The 21582-nt window shown below is 40.7% G+C and overlaps 1 protein-coding gene across 1 annotated transcript in view; it reads left to right on the forward strand.

Moving 5' to 3' along the window:
- The window catches only part of HPCAL1 (hippocalcin like 1), a 260039-nt gene extending 251256 nt beyond the window's left edge, over window positions 1-8783 (forward strand). Inside the window, exon 6 of the mRNA XM_077291427.1 lies at window positions 7341-8783. Within this exon, the coding sequence (XP_077147542.1) occupies window positions 7341-7438 (98 nt within the window). The 3' untranslated portion in view covers window positions 7439-8783. The remainder of the gene's footprint in view (window positions 1-7340) is intronic.
- Window positions 8784-21582: the final 12799 nt, after the last annotated feature.

The raw sequence follows: 21582 nt of genomic DNA on the forward strand, positions 1-21582 counted from the left end.
AGGAAGCAGACGCTGGGGGAGGTATGACGCTGGGTGAGTATGTACTGTTTGTTTTTTTTACTTTTACGCTGGTAACCAGGGTAAACATCGGGTTACTAAGCGCGGCCCTGCGCTTAGCAACCCGATGTTTACCCTGGTTACCCGGGGACCTCGGCATCGTTGGTCGCTGGAGAGCGGTCTGTATGACAGCTCTCCAGCGATCAAACAGCGACGCTGCAGCGATCGGCATCGTTGTCGCTATCGCTGCAGCGTCGCTTAATGTGACGGTACCTTTAGAGAGCCAAAAAGTCTTCTAGGCTAAGGCAAAGATTTAGAAAGGCACTGCCTCAATCCTGATATGCCTATTCTTCTGTGAAATATTATCCTTGCTAAATACTGGTCATTTAAAAAGTCATTTAGTAAGATACTTACGAGCCGACATCTTCTTCTGTTATCGGCGCCAGTCAGTCCGAATTCTGCAGGTTGTGACCCACCAGATCACTCCTGTGTTTGCTGGGCAAGTCGGAAGTCACAACTTAACGTAAGTCTATGAAAGCCAAAACGAGGATTTCATAGTCTTACATTGAGATGTTGCTGTCACAAAATGGCCGTGAAGGACCAGAGTGGCGCCAGGAACAGCAGAAGACGGCGGCTGGTGAGTATAATGTGGGCAGTGAACTTAGATTAATGGCACCAAACCAGTGTGGAAGTAAAAAGAATGCTGGAGTGGTGCTTTCATGAGGCCTCTGTAATGCTTCCTTTCTCCAGATGGTGGTGCTGCAGGAGAATTAAACTCTTGTGATCCAGTTAGTCCACCTATTACAGTTGATTGCTGGAGGTCCCAGCAGTGGTATCCTGTTGTGAACTCTGTTTTTGGGCTCCCTCTAGTGGTCACAAGCGATACTGTGTAGTGTTGTCTTTCTGCAGGTTGGCAGCATCTGCTGGTTCGTTATCCTTGGTTGGTTTCTTATTTAGCTCACCTGGATACTCAGTTCCTTGCCTGCTCTCAATGTATTCAGTGCTCTTCAGATTCCTTGTGACTACCTTGCTCCCAGTCTCTCCAAGACCAGCTAAGTTTTTGTTTGATCATTTTTTGATTATCAGCATTTATTATGTTTTTAGTCCAGCTCGCTAAAATGTGATTTCCTCGCTTGCTGGTTGCTCTAGGGGACTGAGTTTCTCCCCCCACACCGTTAGTTGGTGCGGGGGTTCTTGAAATCTCAGTGTGGATATTTTGTAAGGGTTTTTTACTGACCGCACAGACCCCTTTTCTATTTTCTGCTGTCTAGTATTAGTGGGCCTCATTTGCTAAATCTGTTTTCACCCCTGTGTATGTGCCTTCCTCTTACCTCACCGTTATTATATGTTGGGGGCTTCTATATCGTTGGGGATTATTTCTCTGGAGGCAAGAGAGGTCTTTCTTTCTCTCTAGGGGTAGTTAGTTCCTCAGGCTGGCTCGAGACGTCTAGGATTTTTAGACACGTTCACCGGCTACTTCTAGTGTGTTTGGATAGGTTCAGATTTGCGGTCAGTCCAGTTTGCTACCTCCCTAGAGCTTGTCCTATGTATGTTACTTAGCTGGAGTATTTGTGATCCTCAACCACTAAGGATCATAACATTATCCCTTCTGAACAGCAAATTGTAGGAAAACCAATGCAAAGCAGTAACCTCCTTTAGAAACTATAAACCATTAAATAATATTTTTTTTTTCATTTAATAATCCTCAACCTCAAGGCATTGCAAAGTTACACATTTTTGTAACATACGTCATTAATTTATTTTTCTTTCTTCTCTTACAAACACCGTGAGGCGGTGCTGTTTCAATTCCCAGTTCATGCCCCTTTAGAAACTCTTTTCAACTGCTGCTCAGCCATATCTATACACTATATTCAAACACTCTGTGTACAGGACTTTCCCTATCTGAGCTTCTGTGTGTGACAGGGAAATTCCCGTACACAGATTGTTCAATATATAGTATATGGATATTGCAGAGCAGCAGTTGAAAGCATCTTCTAAAGGACAGAAAGAAGTAAAATATTCTAATAAAGTATATTACATAAATTCAGAACTTTGCAATGTTTAGAATGGGAGATAATTTAAAAAAAGTTTAGTTACTTGTTTTTTTCAGGCTTACAGATTTAGTGTTTACGTTAAAGTTTGTCAGATGTGGGAGAATGATAACAGAAATTATTGTGATGTATACAACTGAAGGTGATTATTTTATGGAGGTTGTACCTCCTTATATCCACCCCCAAAAAAAACATTTTCATGGAAGTTTTTATTTAATGAGATTTCAAAATGAATACTAGTAAATGGTCTTTGAATCCAAAACTCCTGAGACTCAGAGTCTGAGCACACGTTGCTCTTTGTCCTTCAGTGTAAGATCTATGAAAATCAGTCTTTATGAGCTTCATCCATCTTCCAGACCCATTTTATGTTTAAAAAGGAACTTCCATCAAAGAGACCTATTAGTCATGTTCCGTAAAAGCTGGGAGCTCTGTTGTGGATACTCGAGAGTGAAAATAGCATTATAATTATAAACCACTCCCGGAGAACAGTTTTTCTATAATTATATATATATATATATATATATATATATATATATGTATATATATATATATATTTTTTTTTTTTTTTTTTTGCCATTTCTTCTCTTTTGTATCCCAATAAGCATGTTGCCATAGAAATGGCCTATTATAGTAAGATAATGACATGTCATTTAGAAGAGGACTTCATGCTTTCAGACCTCAGCATAATACATTTGAAAAAAAAAAAGAAAAAAATAGGTAGAAGAATATGACAGCTGGCAAACTCCACTTTTTAGTTTTAATTTCTTAAAACTTTTTCTCTAGTCTATATTTTTAACCTGTGGACCTGCTGCTGTATTATCAACATTTTCGATAATTGATTATTACGACGTAAGAAAGAAATGTACTTTTTAGAAATCCTTTCAAGGTATTTTCCAAGTTCCCAATATTGATGACCTATCTTTAGGATGGGTGATCAACATCAAATTGGTGGGGGGTCAAATACCCATCACCCCTACCGATCAACTGTTATCAGCTCCGATAGCTGCCACATCTACAGTGTCCAGCATAAATTAGTGTACCCCCAAAACTTTCAGTTTCCTTTCAGAATCAATATTTTCTATGGGATACCATACTACAAAATACTCCCAGAAATGTGAGCCACTGATTGCAAACAAGATTTATTTTGTACACTCTAATAAAGAAATTCTCCTAGCAAATGTATTCAAGACCATGTTGCAAAAATCGGTATACCCAAAAAAAGTCTTAGGATCAAAGCTAAAGCTTAGACTACAAAATTCCAGTTAAAGTTCAACTACAGGTAAGTCTAATTATTCATTACACAAGTATCCAGCAGACAATTGAATAGAAAAAGGGCATTACTTAACAAAGAAAACCCCTCCCCATTTCGTGATGTCAGCAATAGCACCACATGGAAGAGAAATGTCATAAGACGAGAGAAAGAAAATAATTGTTTTACACAAGAAAGGCTACAAGAAGATCAGCAAAGCTTTACTTATTAAGCAGAATACTGTAGCAAAAGTGATGCAAAATCTTACAAAGATGGAACTGCAACCACCTCACAGAGACGTCCAGGCCAACCACGGAAGTAATACCTAAACAAGTGTCTTCTGATGAAAAGGGTTGAAGAAAATGGAAATACAAGTTCACTGCAGTTAGCTAAAGAAATAGAAAGCCAAATCGGTGTTGGTGTTTCCCGCGATACAATACAGTTTATACTGCAAAGGAATGGGATGCATGGGTGTGGTCCATGAAGAAAGCCTTTACTAAAGCACATGCAAAAAAAAAATCCCATATACAATTTGCTAGGGCCCATGTTGACAAATATGAAAATTCCTGGAATTATATACTCTGGAGTGATGAGACCAAGATACAGTAAATGTTTTTGGAACTGATTGCTTGAAAACTGTGTACAAAGGTGAGGAGTACAAAGAAAAATGCATGGTGCCTACAGTGACCGATGGTATTGTCCTTATGTGGGGCTGCATGAGCGCTGCTGGTGGTGTCAGGAGCTAGATGTCATTGATGGTATCATGAACTCACAGATGTACTGCTCTATATTAAAAAGGAAGATGATACCATCACTCCGTGCACTTGGTAGACGAGCACTTTTTCAGGATCCAAAACGCACATCTAAGGTCACTATTATATTTCTGAGGAAGAACCGGGTCAAAGTGATTAATTGGCAAAGTGTCCCCTGATCTGAACCCAACCGATCACCTATGGGGAATTCTGAAGAGACAAGTTGTCATCACTCTCCATCCAGCATCCAGGCTCTAAAAGAGGCCATTCCTGAAGAATGGAAAAAGATGTTGCAATATGCCGCCAATTTGTTCATTACTTGCCTAGAAGATTTAGTGCTGTCCTTAAATATAAAATGGAGCTCATAAAAAATACTAGATGTAGTAGTTTTTTTTATTTGTGATGTATTAATTTCTGCGTCAACTAATTTGTGTAAAACGGAAGATTTTGTAATGAAGGTTATATTATTAACCTCACTTTCATGGTGTGAGTGTACAAAAATGTTCTATGAAACTCGGTCTAATCAAAACTTTGGAAATTGTTTTTGCGTTGACTGAGATATTGATTAAAATCTTACTTTTCAAAGGCGGATGTAGTCGTTTATGCTGAGCAGTGTACACAGTGAATGGAGTTTGATGGATCTTTCATGTCATGTGTGCAATGTTCTCTAGTTGGTGAAAGGTCAGCTGGTTCATCCCTCAGACTCTTCATCAGCCATGCTGTTAGGATGGACGCAGTATGTGGTTTACCATTGTCTTGCTGAAAGGTCTTCCCTGAAATAGACAGTGTCTGGATGGAGCATAAGTTGTTCTAAACCTCTAGATAGCGCTCAGCATTGATAGCCCCGATTATGTGCAAGCTGTCTGTGCCATAGACACTAGTGCAGCCCCCTACCATCAGAGATGCAGGAATTGTGCACTCATAAGAAGCCGGATGGTCCCTCTCCTCTTGAGTCCGCAGGACATGGCGTCCATTTTAAATGATCTTTGGCTCAGAGAAGATGGCATTCTTTCTGGATTGTGTTGATAATTTGGCTTTTTCTTTGCATGACACAGCTTTCACTTGTATCCATGGCTTGCTTAGCAAATCATGCCTTTTTTTAACATAATGCCACCTAAAAGCCCGTGTATCACTGGCATCTAGTATTGTAGTATTGATTGTCGGTCCTGTCCCTTGTGCACATGGATTTCTCCAGAATCGCTGAATCTTTTCATGATATTATGTACTGTGGATGGTGAGATATTAAATGTCTTTGCAATTTAGTGTTGAATATTTTTTCTAAAATTGTTCCACGATTTATAAACTCCGTTGTTCACAAATTGGTGACCTCTGACCATCTTTGCTTCTGAGAGACTCTGCCTCTCTAACATGCTCTTTTTATACACAGTCCTGTGACTTAGCTGAATATTGACTCTCCAGCTGTTTTTCATTAGAACCACTTATTCAGCCTTTTGTTAACCTGGTCCCAACTTTTTTATGATCTTTGCTGCCATCTATTTCTAAATTAGTTAATTTTTTTCAAATGAAATAGAAAAAATTCTAAATTTCACCTTCTGATCTGTGTTCTATGTTCTGCTGGGAATAAAATATGGCTATAAAAGATATCCAAATCATTGCATTCTTATATTCTTTACATTTTACACTGCGTCTCTTTGGGAATTGAGGTTTAAAAACGCAATGTCACAGTCCAGAGATAATACACACAGTGATGTCACAGTGCAGAGATAATACACACAGTGATGTCACAGTACAGAGATAATACACACAGTGATGTCACAGTACAGGGATAATAAACACAGTGATGTCACAGTATAGGGGATAATAAACACAGTGATGTCACAGTACAGAGATAATATTCACAGTGATGTCACAGTACAGGGATAGTAAACACAGTGATGTCACAGTACAGGGATAATAAACACAGTGATGTCACAGTACAGGGATAATAAACCGTGATGTCACAGTATAGGGATAATAACCATAGTGATGTCACAGTATAGGGGATAATAAACACAGTGATGTCACAGTACAGAGATAATATTCACAGTGATGTCACAGTACAGGGATAATAAACACAGTGATGTCACAGTACAGGGATAATAAACACAGTGATGTCACAGTACAAAGATAATACATGCAGTGATGTCACAGTATAGAGATATTCTACACAGTGATGTCACAGTACAGGGATAATATACACAAAAATGTCACAGCGCAGGGATTATACCCACAGCTATATCACAGTACAGGGATAATACACATAGGGATGGTACAGTACAGGGATAATACACATAGGGATGGCACAGTACAGGGATAATACACATAGGGATGGCACAGTACAGAGATAATACACATAGGGATGGCACAGTACAGGGATAATACACATAGGGATGGCACAATACAGGGATAATACACATAGGGATGGCACAGTACAGGGATAATACACATAGGGATGGCACAGTCCAGAGATAATACACACAGTGATGTCACAGTGCAGAGATAATACACACAGTGATGTCACAGTACAGAGATAATACACACAGTGATGTCACAGTACAGGGATAATAAACACAGTGATGTCACAGTATAGGGGATAATAAACACAGTGATGTCACAGTACAGAGATAATATTCACAGTGATGTCACAGTACAGGGATAGTAAACACAGTGATGTCACAGTACAGGGATAATAAACACAGTGATGTCACAGTACAGGGATAATAAACCGTGATGTCACAGTATAGGGATAATAACCATAGTGATGTCACAGTATAGGGGATAATAAACACAGTGATGTCACAGTACAGAGATAATATTCACAGTGATGTCACAGTACAGGGATAATAAACACAGTGATGTCACAGTACAGGGATAATAAACACAGTGATGTCACAGTACAAAGATAATACATGCAGTGATGTCACAGTATAGAGATATTCTACACAGTGATGTCACAGTACAGGGATAATATACACAAAAATGTCACAGCGCAGGGATTATACCCACAGCTATATCACAGTACAGGGATAATACACATAGGGATGGTACAGTACAGGGATAATACACATAGGGATGGCACAGTACAGGGATAATACACATAGGGATGGCACAGTACAGAGATAATACACATAGGGATGGCACAGTACAGGGATAATACACATAGGGATGGCACAATACAGGGATAATACACATAGGGATGGCACAGTACAGGGATAATACACATAGGGATGGCACAGTACAGAGATAATACACTTATGTTATATGGACTTACCATTCTTATTTCCTTTTCAGGTAAATTGTCCCTTGAAGAGTTTATCAAAGGTGCCAAGAGTGATCCTTCAATTGTGCGATTGTTACAATGTGACCCGAGCAGCACAAGTCAGTTCTAATGATTCCTTTCTTACCCATACGAACAGTCACAACAAAAAACTGGCTTGCAAGTGAATGCCTTCTCAGTCATTCCTCTACTCTTAGTGGATAACCACCTCCTGCTAGATTGTTTTCTATGTATTACGGAAGACAAAAAATAAAACAGCCTTGTGCACGATTCATTTACTGTATGACATTTTTATCTCGCATACATTACATCCACTGTCAAGTATGTTTACTTATGGATACAATGAAAGTCGGGGCCTTGGACTATCAACCTATGGAATATTCCGTATCATCATGTTATGACAACACTATATTGGACTCGGTCATACTAAGAAAATATGTAGCTGTTTCATTCTGCAACCAAATGTTGGCAAGGATATATGGACAATGTTGAAAGCACAAGAGTATATATGTATAAGTATATATTTTTATTTTTTTTTCTTTGTTACTCTTTATTGCAAATGGCTTGAAATTCTGTTTTTTAATTAAATGTAATTCTGAATATATTTATGTATGTATAGACACACACACACACACACTAATAATATATATTGCAAACAAATACAGCAAAATCAAGGGTGTATGTACTAATGCTGCAGGCCAATGCTGCTGCTATGGGGCCCTTAGAGAGACAGGGGCCCAGACCTGGTTGGTCACATACCCATCCAATTTAGGTGATGAGAACCTGTGCAGCACTCCCTTAAACAAAACATGCTTTATTTGCAAATTATGTGGGTCGGGAAATGACCCAAAGATCATGGAGGGGGAAGCAAATATTAAACCTCCCTGTCCTAGGGGGCAAAACCCTACATTATAATAGGTCCCTGTTTTAATTCTGCTATAGGCCATCTTTTTTTTTTTGCCCGCCCCTGAGGAAAGTTGCTTTATTCTGTTATTAGCAGGAACTGAAAGTCAGTAGATTACAGAGTATTCTGGATTATTGGAAAGTTGGATACTTGTTTGGATAGAGGATTCTAACATTAATCTCTACTTTTATCATCATATCTATTTTATGTCCAAAATCCAGAGCTAAATGGATTTTTTTTAAATATATGATCAGTGCATCATCGGAGCCTGCCTAATCTTAGTATTAAATGATAAAATGTCTGTAGTCACCACCAGAGCCAGTTTATCACACACTGTGTTATTACTATTCAGTTCAATGCAGAGCAGTATACAGGAACTTAAGTGAGAGTCCTATGTGGTTACCGCCTGCTCCAGAATATCTTTCACTTCTCTTTTTGTAAATTAAGTACTGGACTATCCGAATTTCTAAACTTTTTTAATGCTAGACTAAAAGATTATTTTGTGTGTACGTAAATCTGTGTATATTTTACTGCATATCTCTCATGCTGTGAATATATACAGGGGCGTAACAACAGTCCTGCGGGCCCCGGTGCGAACTTTTGAATGGGGCCCCCCCCCCCCCCCAAAAAAAAAAAATGATATACAGACACACGCATACAATGTTAAACTAAGAAGTAAATATCTATTGCAAAAAAAACATTTCCGAAAGATAAGAAAAAAGTGTTGTAAACAACAGCTTACCCTCAAAAGATGAACTTTCATGTTGCATCCCCTAAAAAGAAAAGATTGTAAGGAAAATTAGCTGACAGTATGATCTCCCCATCCTGCCCCATCGTATCCATCCTGGCCCATGATCCAATCCTGCCCCATGTCTTTCATTCTGCCCCGTGTCTCCAATCATGCCCTGTATCTACATTCTGCCCATGCCTCCAGTCCTGCCCCCAGTGTGTCCAGCAATCTGCCCCAGTGTGTCCAGCATTGCCTCCAGACAGTGTATCCAGCAATCTGCCCCAGTATGTCTGGCAATCTGCCCCAGTGTGTCCAGCAATCTGCCCCAGTGTGTCCAGCATATTACCCCCGTGTGTCCAACAATCTGCCCCCAGTCTGTCTAGCGTTCTGCCCCCAGTCTGTCCAGCGTTCTGCCCCCAGTCTGTCCAGCGTTCTGCCCCAGTGTGTGTCTCCAGCATTCTGCCCCAGTGTGTGTCTCCAGCATTCTGCCCCAGTGTGTGTCTCCAGCATTCTGCCCCAGTGTGTGTCTCCAGCATTCTGCCCCAGTGTGTGTCTCCAGCATTCTGCCCCAGTGTGTGTCTCCAGCATTCTGCCCCAGTGTGTGTCTCCAGCATTCTGCCCCAGTGTGTGTCTCCAGCATTCTGCCCCAGTGTGTGTCTCCAGCATTCTGCCCCCCCCCCCCAGTGTCCCCCACTGCTCCAGGGGCACCCGCCGCTCCGGGGGCCCCCCGGCCGCCACCCTCCTTGAAGACGATACTCACCCTGCTGCCTGCTCCAGCGATGGTCTCGGCATCTGCTCTGCACTGCATCTTCTTCCTGCTTGTGCTGGTGCGGTCATGTGATACTGATTAAAGTCATGAATATGCGCATATTCATGGCCTTAATGAAGCGGTACCACGTGACCGCACAAGCAGGAAGAAGATGCAGTGCAGAGCAGACGCCGAGACCATCGCTGGAGCAGGCAGCAGGGTGAGTATCGTCTTCAAGGAGGGTGGGTGGGGGGCGGCCAGGGGGGCCCCCGGAGCAGTGGGGGCCCTCCCCGGTGGGCCAGTCCGAGCCTGCCGGGGCCCCTGACCTGCGGGGCCCGGTCGCAATGGCGACCGCTGCGACCGCGGTAGTTACGCCCCTGAATATATATATATATATATATTTGAGTTGACCAAAAATATTTGCTAGACCCTGGTCCAGTGGCCACTTTGGTAGCCCGTGGCTGCTTCCAGACCAGAACCCTACACCCCTCATCCTTCCGGCTGGCACATCCTTGGCACCTCTCCTGATTCGTAGGCTTGGGTGACATCATGCATGCTTCACGCCACAGCTATGACATCGCCTTGGGCCTGAAAATTAAAGTCTCATCGGGCCTGCAAATAAGAAGAAATGCCAGGGATGCCAGCAGGAAAGAAAAGGTTTGCAAGGCTCTGGTCCAGTAACCACAAACTACCGACACCGACATGGCCGCTGGGCCGATGTCCTGCAAATCTCACTGCTCAACTCTAAGAAATAGATATGTTTGTGTGTGTATACAGTTGAAACCCGAAGTTTACATACACTTTATAAAAATACACATATGCATGTTTTTCTCAATATCTGACATAAAATCAGGATAATGAGAGAGAAAGAATGCTTTAAGGCATTTTTATTACTTACTGCAAAGTCAGAAGTTTATATACATTTCATTAGTATTTGGTACCATTGCTCTTAAACTGAATGACTTGGGTCAAACATTTGGGATATCCTTCCACAAGTTTCTCACAATAGTTGGTCAGAATTTACGCCCATTCCTTCTGACAAAACTGGTGTAACTGATCCGGGTTTGTAGGTCGCCTTGCTCGCACCGGCCTTTGCCCATCAATTTTCAGAAGGATTTTGTGATGGCCACTCCAAAACATTAATTTTGTTATCCTTAAGCCATTTTATTACAATTTTGGCAGTATGCTTTGGGTCATTGTCCATTTGGAAGACCCATTACCGCCAAAGCTTTAACTTCCTGGCTGATGTCTTGAGATGTTGCTTCAGTATTTCCACATAATCTTCTTTTCTTATGACGCCATCTATTTTTTTATGTGCACCAGTCCCTCCTGCCTCAAAACAACCCCAGAACATGATGCTGCCACCCCCGTGTTTCACAGTTGGGATGGTGTTCTTTGGCTTCCAAACTTCTCTCTTTTCCCTCCAAACGTAACGATGGTCATTATGCCCCAAAAAGTTCAGTTTTAGTTTCATCGGACCACAGGACACGTCTGCAAAAATTAAGATCTTTGTTCCTGTGTGTATTTGCAAACAATCTGCCTTTTTTATGCTTCTTTTGGAGTAATGGCTTTTTTCCGGAAGAGTGGCCTTTCAGCCCATGTTGATACAGTACTCGTTTCACTGTGGATATTGACACAATCTTACCAGCTTCCGCCATCATCTTCACAAGGTGTTTTGCTTTTGTCCTTGGTTGATATGCACATGTCCGACCAAAGCACATTCATTTCTGGGACACAGAACCCGGCACCTTCCTGAGCAGTATGATGGCTGGACATTCCCATCTTGTTTGTACTTGCATATAATTGTTTGCACAGATGAACGAGGCACCTTCAGGTACCTTATGCAAGTCCGCAATTTTCTTCCTGATATCTTGGCTCATTTCTTTAGACTTTCCCATCATGCTATACAAAGAAGCAGTGTGTTTCAGGTGTGCATTAAAATACATCCACAGGTGTGTCTCTAATTAACTCAGATGTTGCCAAAAAACAGAAGCTTCCAAACACATGACATCATCATATGGGCAGTCCAGAATTCTTTAAAGGCATAGTAATCTTAGTGTATGTAAACTTTTGACTTTCTAGTAAGTAATATAAATGCCTTAAACATTCTCTCTCTCTCTTTTTCTCTCTCATTATTCTGGCATTTAGCAAACATTAATAATTATGGTAATCCTAACTGACCTAAAATGGGAAAGGTTTATTCTGATTTCTTGTCAGATATTGAGAAAAACATGCATATGTGTCTTTTTATATAGTGTATGTAAACTTCTGGTTTCAATTGTATGTTCTATATAATATATATCCATATATATATGTGTACATATATACAGTGGGTGAAATAAGTATGGAACACGTCACGCTCACCAATTCTAAGTAAATATATTTCTAATCTGCTATTGACATGAAATTCTCACCAGATGTCGGTATCAACCCATCCAATCCACACAGGCAAAGAAATCAAACCATAGATGTCCATATATTAAGTTTTGTAAAATAATGAGAAATGACACATGAAAAAATAATTGAACAAGCTTGCTGAAATTTAATTAATACTTCGTACAAAAGCCTTTGTTGCTGATGACCGCTTCAAGATGCCTCCTGTATGGAGAAACTAGTCACATGCATTGCTCAGGTGTGATTTTGGTTTAATCTGGCACACAAACACTCTTCAAATCCTCAAAGTACCATGGTCACCTTCTATGAACTGTGAGCTTTATTTCCTTCCATAAGTATTCTATTTGATTCAGGTCCGGTGATTGGCTGGGCCATTCTAGCGCTTTATTTTCTTTCTAGGAATCTAATTTAAAGTTTCCTTGGCTGTGTGTTTGGGATCATTGTCTTGTTGAAATGTCTGCCCTCGTTTCATCTTCATCATCCTGGTAGATGGCAGCAGGTTTTTATCAAGAATGTCTCTGTACATTTGTCCATTCTTCCTTCCTTCAATGATGCTGTATGTTGGTAAACAGCCGCACACCCTGATATTCCCACCTCCAAACTTCATCATAGATTTGGTGTTTTAACATGGTGTGTATTATGGCATTGAAAGAGTTCAGTTTTAGTCTCCTGTGATCAGACTATTTTGTCTCAATATTTCACAGGCTTGTCTAAATGTTGATGACCAAACTTTGAACGCTCTTGGACATGTTTTTGGTTTATCAATGGAGTCTTGCATGGTGAGCGTGCAAAAATGCCATGGAGGTTGATTGCATTACTTATAGTTATCTTTGAAACAATTGCACCTGCTGATTCATGATATTCCTGTAGCTCTCCACAGGTGGTCTTTGGTTCTTGCACAACTCTTCTGATGATTTTCACTCTTTTTTTCTAAAATCTTGCAGGGAACACCTGGTCATGGCCCTGTGTATAGTAAAATAGTGTTCTTTCCACTTCTGGATTATGGCTCCAACAGTGCTCACTGGAACCTTCAGTAATTTAGAAATTCTTCTGTAGCCAATGCCACCAGTATGTTTTGCAACAATAAGCTTGTGAAGGTCTTGAGACAGCTCACTGGTTTTACCCATCGTGAGATGTTTCTTGTGTGGCACCTTGGTAATGAGACACCTTTCTATAGCTCAGCAGTTGAACCAGCTGATATTATTTTTCACTAAGTGGCAGGATTGCTTTCTAATTACTAATAGATTTCAGCTGGTATCATGACTTTTCATGGCTTTTTCCACCTCTCGTTATTCATCTGTTCAATACATTTTGTCTTTGTCATTTCTAATTATTAGCCATAACTTAATTTATGGACATCTATGGTTTAATGACTTTGCCTGTGTGGTCTTGCATGGGTTGTTATCATCATTCTGGTGAGAATTTCATGTCAATAGCATCTTTAGAAATATATTTACCTAGAATATTAGTGACATACACATATACTGTATATGTACATACACTTTGCCATGTTATAGAGAGATTGCCTGTGTTGAGACCATTTATAAGCGGATCACATTTTCTGTATCTGTGATTTCTATGAATAATCATGAATATTTCTTTATGTGGCCATTATACATTTAGTGAGGGGGGAAATGAATGCTGCATGACCAGCTCTATTGTTCACTAATTACTGAATGCAATTTTTTTCTTTTTTTTTTTATTGAGAAAGAATGATCTTTTGTTTATTGTTCCAGAGCTTATTGTGCTTTAAAAAATAAAGATAAAAAGAACTTCAGAATGTGTTATTATTACCTACATTGTAAATAGCGGTGAAATTCAACATTTTAGTTCAGGTCATGTGTCACTGCGTATTTATAGATCTTCTGGTGGACATGGCCCCATTTGTAGCCAATCACTTACTGCTGGGTTACAGAGTAATCGTTGTTTTAATTTTTCTTTCATAAATCAACAGTAGGCATGAAAATAAGCAACTTTGTAACATATCTTAGCAGAGAAATCTGTTTCTTTCTCTGCCAAAATTGATCAGTCATTGTGAAAATTCTCAATTCATGGGTAAAATCTGTATTCAATGAAGACAGATTTTTTTCTAGGAGATGGAAGTTGCTACTTGTACGATTCTGTGTAGATGGGAGAGATCAAAAGGAAGGAGGAGCTCTGCCTCTAGCCCCTCTCTCCTCTTCCTTCTTCCCTTCCACAGATTTTACCCATGAATTAAGAATATTGAGAATGATGAATCGGTCCTGGCAGAGAAAGAAGCAAGTGTTTCTGATTAGATATATTACGAAGGTTTTAATTTTCATGTGTACTATTGATTTATTAAAAGATGATAAAAACAATGTTTTCTTGTGGTAACAAGTGTTAATTTCCTTGTAGGCTGCAGGACTAATGAACGGTCACAAGATGTCACTGTCTTCATCTTTGTTTCTGTACAGAACTGGCTGAAAGGTTAAGGATGCCCAGCAACAGACAGCAGGGACAGTGTGAGAGTTAACTGTAACTGTCGGGACATAATCTTTCATTGCACATACCTTAGCGCTCAGTAGTGAACACTGCATGTGCATGTGAGTCGCCCCGCAGGCTAGGGGTACTCGGTACCGAGTCTGGTACTTCACAGGGGGATGTCAAGGTGGCTGCGACCCGGTCCGTGGCCCAGGGCACTCATGTAAATGGGAAAGGTCTTTAAAGGGATAGAGTTTGTGTTCGTGACGCCACCTGTGGTATTCGGTCAGGATGACCGACGCTGCTTTAAGGGATCCGCTGGGGTGATGTTATGGCAGCTAGATGGTATAACTTCCCACAGGTGAAGTGTATCCCCAGGGCTTCCCGGTGTGTAGATGGTGGATGGTGAGAGGCGCAGTGAAGAACGAGGACAAGGCTGTAGTCTCTTTACCTTTACTGAAGACTTCAGCATCCACAGTCCAGAGCACCAGATCACAGGGCAGGCAGAGTCCGGACGGTTTGGAGGCAAGTCCGGAGTCCCCTTGTCCAGGTGGAAATCAGTAGCCTTCCTTTGCGCTGCAGTGTTGTAGTCCCTTACTGCTAAGCTTCTCATAAGGTCCTCACAACTGTTGTAGATGTTATCGATGTTATGTCTCTCTCTCTGTCCCCCGGATAGGATAGGACAAACCCGTATGACTGGTGGCTCGAGGCGGTTTATAGGGACTCTATCATGCCCCAGCCTCTAAGGGGTGCCACCGTGCCTCCTGGGTGTAGGGCGGACAGGTAACGTGAAATTAGCTGTCCTGCCGGTCTCTGGAGCAAGGCATAAAGGATGTTACTCCCTTGGTGTTCCGGCTACCGGGATTCTACGCCTCAGAAGGAGGCAACCTGTGTAGGGTTGGTCCCCTTTTGATATCCACTCTTTTGCTACGACTTCCTTGCACGCTCGCTGCAATACAGTTCTGCCTTCAATGTCTCTTTCTAGGAGCTGCAGCTCTGAGGGCATGCACAGCTCCATTAACCTTTCATCCTCCTCAGACTCTGGTCTGGAACTCACTCTGTCAGCAACTGAACGATGTTCTGTCCTTCTCAGTTTCCTCTTTCTGCCAGGAGCTGCAGACTCCCTCGTCTGCTCAGCTATTCTCCTACCGTACCAACTCCGCCTCAGCTGATGTTCCACGACAAGCTCCCTTCTGGCAATCTCTCTCTAGCACATCTTGCTGTTTCCTTCCTCTCTGTTTCTCTGACAGGAACTGAACTCTCTTTCCCTTCAGACTACCAGGTTTACCTATGTGGAGAGTTACCTAATAAATAGGAGCAAGAGCTCCCCCTGGTGGCCTGGAGTGTGAAATGTGTTGCATGTTTGTGATACCTGGATGCAGTTGTCCTTCTTTGCCTCCAAACGTAACATCACTCTCCCCTAGAGGAGAATGATATTACTGCAACGACCAGGACCCTGGGGCGCTGCACATGCTCACAGAGCAAGAAGAAATTAATGAGCCAATGGCCATCAAAATACAGCTGCCAGCCCACGCACTGCAATCCCTGGGAATCTGCATGGAGGCCGGATAAAAAGTCATCGAGGCCTTGGACCTGAGGTATACCACCCCTGGTCTAAGAGGCTTCTGTTGATGTAATACTGACAGTAATAATAAAGCATTGCAATGCATTATACCAGCGATCAGACTAACAAAAGACAAAGTCTCATAGGGGGACTAAGTAAAAAAGGTAAAAGGAAAATAAATATATATATAAAAAAAAAAGAAAGTAATATTATACTCATAAATACGTATATTTATGAGTATATGAACAAAAAGAGTGCACATATTTGGTATCGCCGCGTCCGTAACGACCCAACCTATAAAACTGTCCCACTAACACCGTAAAAAAATAATAAAAAAGTAGCAAAAAACTATGCTTTACCATCATACCACCTAACAAAAAGAAGAATGAAATGCGATTAAAAAGTCGAATGGAAATAAAACCAGTATAACTGAAAATGTCACCATACAGCTCCATCAGTGAAGAAATAAAAAAGCTATAGCTCTCAGAATAAAGCGATGAAAAAAATAGTTTTTATTGTGTAAAAGTGGTAAAACATAAAAGATTGAAATAAAGTGGTATTGCTGTAATCGTACTGACCCAAAGAATAAAGCTGCGTTATCAATTTTACTATACAGTGAAACAGCATAAAGAAAAAAACAATTGCTGTTTTTTTGTTCATTCTGCCTCCCAAAAATCGTAAGTAAAAGTAATCAAAAAATGTTATGTGCCCACTGCTCGAAAATAGCACCAAATAAAAATGATAACTTGTCCCGCTCCGGTTCAAAAGCCCTCACACGACTCTGTTGACAAAAATATAGAAAAATTATAGCTCTCGAAGTATGGTGATGTATTACTTCCTTCTCTGATATCCCCTTTATTTAACAGAGTTTAGCAGGAGAGTGTGCATAGGGAGAGAGGTAACACATGCAATAAGGACTTTTTGTCACAAATTTCTTAAGAAGCCACATGAAAAATAATTACAGTAACTTCCTCACTGTGCCATTAGGGAATATTATAGTGTTCATGGACACCCCATACTCTGCTGAACAATTTGCCCATGGCTCTTTAAAACTAACAAAGGGCGAGCAGTGTCCCCATTGCGGTACCAGATTTTGCCATCTAGAACATTAGGGGCTGGTGTTGCACCCAGATGCCATGGAAAGGAACATGGAGGGGTTACAATTCCCACCCCTATGTTAATAAGAAATCCCCTTTGTTTTGGAAATGGTAAAGAGATTCAGCCAAACCAGGCCAGGTTCTCCTGCACACTGTCTACCTCCATAATACATATACCGTTTATATGAGGCTGTTTAAATGATCCTTAAAACTGACATAAGATGACATCAGGTCCATCAGTCTCAACCAAAGCAGCTTTAGTACATTTCTATTGTGCGAGTACTAATCTTCGTGGCTACCTCAGACTGATGAAAGTATAAATGAGATGGGATCATAAATCCTTTGTTTTTGCATAATTGCATACCGTTAGAAATTCAAGTCAATAAACCAGTGGACACTATGCGCTAAAAGAACCAAAAAGTGTCACAACATATACTCATACAAGCCTATATCATCATCATTCAGGCAAAGAAAATTATAAGGAACTGTGCTCAAGTGCTATTCATCCTTCAATATCTAGGAGTTTAGTGGAATACAAAACACTTATCAGCTTTGCAGACATTTATTACTGGGGATGTTGAATTCTTAAGTGTTATATTACTATAATCAAGATGAGCAGGACGACAATAAGTCGCAATTTGTATTTTTTATGATTTTTTATGATTAGTTTTATTATTGAACATCTCCAGAGTTGTCAGTCAGTCCAAATAGTTAAAAAACCTGAAAATTTAAGAAAGTAAAAGTATGGTTTTGTCTTTCTTAGGCTAGTTTCATATTTGCGTTTAAAAACGCAGCGTTTAAAACGCAAATGCAGGTGGTGAAAAAAATGCATGTAAACGCGTGCAAACGCTGCATTTTTTAGACGCATGCGTTTTCTCATGCGGTAAAAAAAACGCGGCGTTTTGACGCGTCTACATGCGTTTTTTCCTGCATTTGCCTTTTTGAAAAGCATGCTGAGAAGTGTGTGACAGCTGCCAATCATCAAAATCATCTAGAAAACCCACTATAAATAGAAATAGCTAGGGTTGGGGTTAGGGTTAGGGTTTGGATCCCTTTATCACCTTGATGGTGGGGGGTGGCTTATCAGGGTTAGGGTTAGGGTTAGGGTTTGGATCCCTTTATCACCTTGATGGTGGGGGGTGGCTTATCAGGGTTAGGGTTAGGGTTTGGATCCCTTTATCACCTTGATGGTGGGGGGTGGCTTATCAGGGTTAGGGTTTGGATCCCTTTATCACCTTGATGGTGGGGGGTGGCTTATCAGGGTTAGGGGTAGGGTTAGGGTTTGGATCCCTTTATCACCTTGATGGTGGGGGGTGGCTTATCAGGGTTAGGGTTTGGATCCCTTTATCACCTTGATGGTGGGGGGTGGCTTATCAGGGTTAGGGGTAGGGTTAGGGTTTGGATCCCTTTATCACCTTGATGGTGGGGGGTGGCTTATCAGGGTTAGGGTTTGGATCCCTTTATCACCTTGATGGTGGGGGGTGGCTTATCAGTGTGTATTATTGTTTTTTTCTATTAAAACGCAACCAAACGCATGTGCTTAAAAACGCATGCGTTTACATAGACAGCAATACGTTTTTTTGTGGCAAAAAAACGCCTCTAGAAATTACTACATGTTGCATTTCTGCAACAAAACGCAAGCATAGAAAAGACGCATGCGTCGTCAAACGCGGAAAAACGCATACAAAAAACGCATGCGTTTTTAATGTTAAATATAGAAAAAAAAAAGCATGCGTTTTTTTGCGCTACAACGCAGCGGCAAAAAAACGCAAATGTGAAATCAGCCTTAGGAGAATGTCTGTATGTGCAGAATTATTATGCAACTAAATGAAAAACGTAAATTTTCCCATCTCATTTGTTTATTTTCAATCTGCTTCAGTGAGACTAATAACTAAATAGCTCAAAGTGTACATTTATTACATTTCAACAAAATAATATCAGTGACCAATATGGCTGCCCTTCTTTTCAATAGCAGTCATAAGCCATCTATCCATGGGGTCTGTCAGTTTCTTAATCCAGTGAAGATCAACATTTTGGGCAGCAACAACCACAGCCTCCCAGAAACTGATCAAAGAGGTGACTGTTCTCCTTCACCATAAATTCCTCGTTCCAGAAGGGCCCACAAGTTCTCAATAGAGTTTAGGTCCGGTAAGGAGGTTGTCATGTCATTATTCTGTCATATTCAAGGACTTTACTGGCAGCCGAGCAATGGAAACGATAGAGCATTGTCTTGTACAAAAAATCATGGTTTTCTTCAAAGATGCAGCCTGGTTCCTGTACCACTGCCTGAAGAAATGGTCTTCAAAAAACTGGCAGTAGGTTTGGAAGTTGATTTTGAGTCCGTCTTCAAATCTAAAACATCAAACTAACTCAACTTTAATAATACCAGCCCATAACTTTACCTACCTCCACCTTGCTGGTGTCTAAGTCAACGTGGAGGTCTGTGCCCATTACTGATCCAGCAACGTGATCGATCATCTAGTCAGTCAAGAGTCACTGTCATTTCATCTGTCCTTAAAACCTTTGATAAATCTGTCTTCAGATATTTCTAGGCCCAGTCTTCACATTTCCACTTCTGTGTCTTGCTCAGTGGTGGTCGTGTTCCAGCCTTCTTTACCTCGGCCATGTCTCTGAGCACTGATCACCTTGTACTTCTGGGCACTGGAGGGAGGTTGCAGTTCTGGAGGATAATGGCTTCCTGGTCACTTCACATTTGATTCTTCTCACATCTTTGGCAGGTAATGTGACGCTTTTTGCTCAATACGTTTTTTTTTGTTTTGTTTTTTTAAACACCCTGTTGAATATTTTCAACAAAACTTTTGATGGTTCTGTGATTATGCCCCAATATCATATCTTAGCAATTTTAAGAGTGCTGCATCCCTCTGTAAGACTTTTCACAATTTTTGACTTTTCAGAGTCAGTTAAAGCTCTTTTTGGCAATTTTTCCTGTGGAAAATAAACTGCCCGATAATTCTACACACCTTGATAAAGTGTTATATCCTTAGGCCTCACCCCCCTCTTTACACAACTACACATCACCTGATCTGCTTCAGCCAATAAGCATTCATATTTACAGGTTAGGGTTAGAGAATCTGCATAAAAATGATGATATGGTCAAAATGCTCACTTGTCTCATAATTCTACTAATCAGTGTTTTTCCTAAAAAAAAAAGCCAAAACTAAGAGGCGAAGAAAATGCAGAAGTGCAAGTGTTCACATGAGAAGTATATGGTATGGACAGGATTAAAGACAACCTTGTCTAATATTTGGTTGCACAATCTTTGGCCACAATGACAGTCCCCAAAAGTTTTTTGCAGTCATTAGAGTTGTGATTCTTTTAAAATTCCAATTCACCAGCTTTGTCAAATTTATCCCAAAAATTCCATTCGTATTGAATCAATTTAACAAAAATTGCAATACTGCAAAGCCTTCAATTGCCTGCAAAAACCGTGTGTAATACTCTGAGGTGTCCTAGGACTGTAAGCTAACATGTGCAAACCCCTAATATTAAAATGTATACATTTATTAACCCCTCACCATCCTTGGCTGTATGGATACGTCATGGAGATTTTGCACACACAGAGGCTTCGCGCGCGCGATCGCCATCAGGTGTCAGCAGATTCTGACAGCTGACACCCGGCACTCACTGCCAGGAGCGGTGCCCTCACCACTACCAGCACTTTAATCCCCTAAATACTGTGATCGCTAGTGATCGCAGGATTTAGCTAGCATGTCAAGGGAGGGAGCCCCCTCTGCACTCCGATCAGCATCCCAGTGACGTCATCGCGTAGGCCCAATTGTTGCCATAGTGACCACATCCGGGTCACCAAGCACTAGCAAGTTGTGTCTTCAGGGCTGACCATTCTAATGCATTGCATTCTGCGATCGGACTTAGTAACAAAAATGAATAAGTAGAAATAAACAAAAATTGTAAAAACATGTTTTAAAAACAACTAAACAATAAAATATATGTGTGTGTGTGTGTGTATATATATATATGTATATATAGTACCCATAAATAAATATTTTTATGAAAAAAAAAAAAAGTAAACATTCGGTTTTGCCGCGTCCGCAATGACCCAACCTATAAAATTATACCACCAGTTAATCCCTTCAGTAACCACCATATAAAAGGCAGAAAATTATGCTTTTTCATCATACCACGAACAACCGCGAACAAAAAGTGGAATAAAAATGCAACCAAAAAGGTGAATGTAAATAAAAATTGTATTGCTGAAAATTTAATTGTGTCTCACAAAAAACAAGCTTCCAAACAGCTCCATCCGCAGAAAAATAAAAATGTTATGGCTCTCAGAATAAAGCCATGCAAAAATAATTATTTTTTCTCTAAAAGTTTTTATTGCGTAAAAGCGCCAAA

This window comes from Ranitomeya variabilis, chromosome 2, assembly GCF_051348905.1.
Source record: "Ranitomeya variabilis isolate aRanVar5 chromosome 2, aRanVar5.hap1, whole genome shotgun sequence".
NCBI classification, from domain to species: Eukaryota; Metazoa; Chordata; class Amphibia; order Anura; family Dendrobatidae; genus Ranitomeya; species Ranitomeya variabilis.